Source organism: Arachis ipaensis, chromosome B05 (assembly GCF_000816755.2).
Source record: "Arachis ipaensis cultivar K30076 chromosome B05, Araip1.1, whole genome shotgun sequence".
NCBI classification, from domain to species: Eukaryota; Viridiplantae; Streptophyta; class Magnoliopsida; order Fabales; family Fabaceae; genus Arachis; species Arachis ipaensis.
This window is the reverse complement of record NC_029789.2, coordinates 116,963,634-116,966,515: the sequence shown is the minus strand read 5'-3', so window position 1 is coordinate 116,966,515 and position 2,882 is coordinate 116,963,634. Positions and strand designations below refer to the sequence as shown.

Below are 2,882 nucleotides of genomic sequence, written 5' to 3'. Positions count from 1 at the left end.
TCATGTATCTCCACTTTCTATGTATGCTTCTCAAGGTCCATCCGACTCCAAGGCAATCTTCATTAATGAAGCTTCCTCAATTCCCATAGTAAGATTCACGACTTACATTACCTATTCTCACTCTTCATAGAATGCAACTGATAACTCCACGCTACTAACGCCCCTTCCGATTCCATAAACTTAATTCATATTGAGTGTTCCAAACCGCTTTTACTGTGTCACTCTGATTATTAGCCACCAAGAACCTAGCTATTTCTCTATGTTAACCAAAAGTCACATTGTCTCAATACTGAAGAGAGTCCTTTCTCATATTTAACATTAAGCTCCTACATGTGCTATCTTACCTCGGTTCGACTCCGAGCGAACTTAACTAGCAGAACTTCTTTTCCTCGACATCTCTTAACACAAGTCGAAACTTAACCACATTAAGCTCTCCAATCCCATATCAACACAACGGAGCATCAAGCCCTCGCAACTTTATTACCATCCACTTTAGACTTAGATCAATCCGAAACTTTTTTCGCAAAAATCACCACTTCACAACTTCTAGTAACGTCGTATACTTATAGGTTTCACCTTCTGTGTCCATAAATCATGCTCTAAGGAACTAACGTTTCAATGGTTGAGTTTAAGAAACGGACGCAATGCCAAAATAAGCTCAAGTGCATTCAAAGGAATACCAAGCCCAAAAGAGAACAAACAATTCGAGTGGCATCCAACAAGAATCGGAAAGATGCTCAGTGTTATGATCAAGTGAGGTCATAGAAAATAACGAAACGCACCAAAAAGAGAACTAAAGTAAATCTCAAAAAAGAAATTTTCAAATTAAAAATCCTTAGCGGAAACAAAAAGTTCATCGACTCGAAACATATCCCGGTTGGCTTTGGAAGAATTTTGAGTTCTTGAATGGAGGCGGCTCAACTCAACAGTGATCCCTCAAGGGTCGAAAGTTCTTATGATTGGTTCAAAACAAGTTCGGACTCACATCAAAGAGTGCAAGTTTCATGCAAGGATATATGAAAATGAGGAATAGAATTGGGAATATTCAAATTATTTCCAAGAAAGAATTTGGAATAAAGAACTTCAATGCAACTAACAAAAGAAGAGATAGATCAGGTCACAAGAATTTTATTGGTACTCTCATTCATATAAAATCTCACGTCGCCATCAAGATCACTGTGCTTCCATAGCGTTACTTTGATTCGCTTGCCTTTAAGAATTTAATTATTCGCCCACATCAACAAAAAATCTTCTTAAGTTCTGCCAAATCTAACGGCAATACTCTACGTGTCACTATTAAATTTAATCCTAGATGTGACACTAAATTTGACACTTTTAGTTTTAAATCCTTATCTCCGTTACAAACTATGGATAAACGCAATGTTCCAATATCATACAATGCAATTAGAATTTGGTTACCCATTTCACAATTACCTCATATTAGAGATTCTCAACCTTGTCGCTAAGACCGACTCGCATCCTGGTCCTTCCTGTTGGGACAATGTCTAGAGACATGCCCAGGCAATTCGCAGTGATAGCATAATCCTACCCCAGCCATGCACGACATTTTCGAATGGTATCTTTCACATCTCGGGCATCTCAAGTTCTCTTGGTTAGTCCCTGCCTGCTTTCCCTTACCATGTCCTTTGTGATAGTCACCCTTTCGGTAATCGTTGCAGTCTTGTGAGTATTGCGGTGCATTACCACTACTCTTAAAGTTTTGGCTCCTTGGTGCAAAATCTCTATCTTGACCTCTTGGTGCAAGATCTCTGTCTTGGCTGTTCTTATAGAACTCTCCACAGTCATTCTTTTCCACAACAACCTTCCTTAAGTACTCCTCTACAACTCTACTCTTATTCACCAACTCGGAGAAGATGCGGACCTCCATAGGCCCCACAGCAGTCAGAATTTCACTCCGAAGTCCACCCTCGTACTTAATACACTTCCACTCCTCATAACTCTCAGGAGCACCTTGACAAACCATCAAGAACCGACATAACTCCTCAAACTTACTAGTGTATTCTGCCACCGTCATGGAACCTTGCTTCAGCTGTAGCAACTCCAACTTCTTTGCCGCCCTAACCGAGTTTGAAAAATACTTCTTATAGAACTCCACTCGAAAGGCATCCCAACTAACTGCAACATCACCTTGTTGTAATAAACGACGAGCTCCTTGCCACCAAAACTGAGCTTCTTCTTCAAACTTGTATGTGGCAAACTCTACATACTGATTTTCAGGTACATGCTGAGCTTGCATCGCTCGTTCCATTGCCTGAAATCAATTGTCGGCCTCAGTGGGATTTGTAGTTCCTCTGAAGGTTGGAGGATGCACCTTCAGAAATGATGATAATGTCATTGGCCCATTATCCCCGTTTTCTCCATTTACATTGTTAGCCTGATTGCCTAAGGTAGCAGCCGTGGCCTGCATAGCCACAACCATGTTCTCCAAGGCAGCCATGAACTTTGAGGGGTTATTCGCATTCGTCTCGTGGTTCTCATATCGATTCCTACCTCTCGCTCGACCGCGACTGCATCCATGAGTCGCCATATGGTCCTGTTCACACCAAACAAGTGATATCAAGGTGATCAGTCTCAATATTGCAAGCCTAACGCTTCGAAGTTCCAAATGCAAACTCCTGAACCTTATGCTATGTTTATCAGTAAGATATCCTAAATAGCACATAAACATAACTCAGAGTATGCTCAGAAGAATAGTCAGTCCGTCCCTTAAGCTCAATAGGAACGAACTGCTCTGATACCATAATGTAACACCCTACCACACAGAGCTTTACGCCTAGGTCCTAAATCAATGGTGGTGAGGTATCACGACTTCTAAAAACAAAATACATACATACATACATACCCTACCACACAGAGCTTTA

At 40.9% G+C, this 2,882-nt stretch overlaps 1 protein-coding gene across 1 annotated transcript; it reads right to left on the bottom strand.

Annotated features, from left to right (window-relative positions):
* Positions 1,463–2,269, bottom strand: LOC107640935. The gene has a single exon (XM_016344440.1). It carries the CDS (start codon positions 2,267–2,269, stop codon positions 1,463–1,465), a length of 807 nt encoding a protein of 268 aa, XP_016199926.1.

Bases quoted from the DNA above. Each gene is read 5' to 3' on its own strand.
- LOC107640935 (XM_016344440.1), bottom strand. From the start codon at position 2,269: ATGGAACGAGCGATGCAAGCTCAGCATGTACCTGAAAATCAGTATGTA.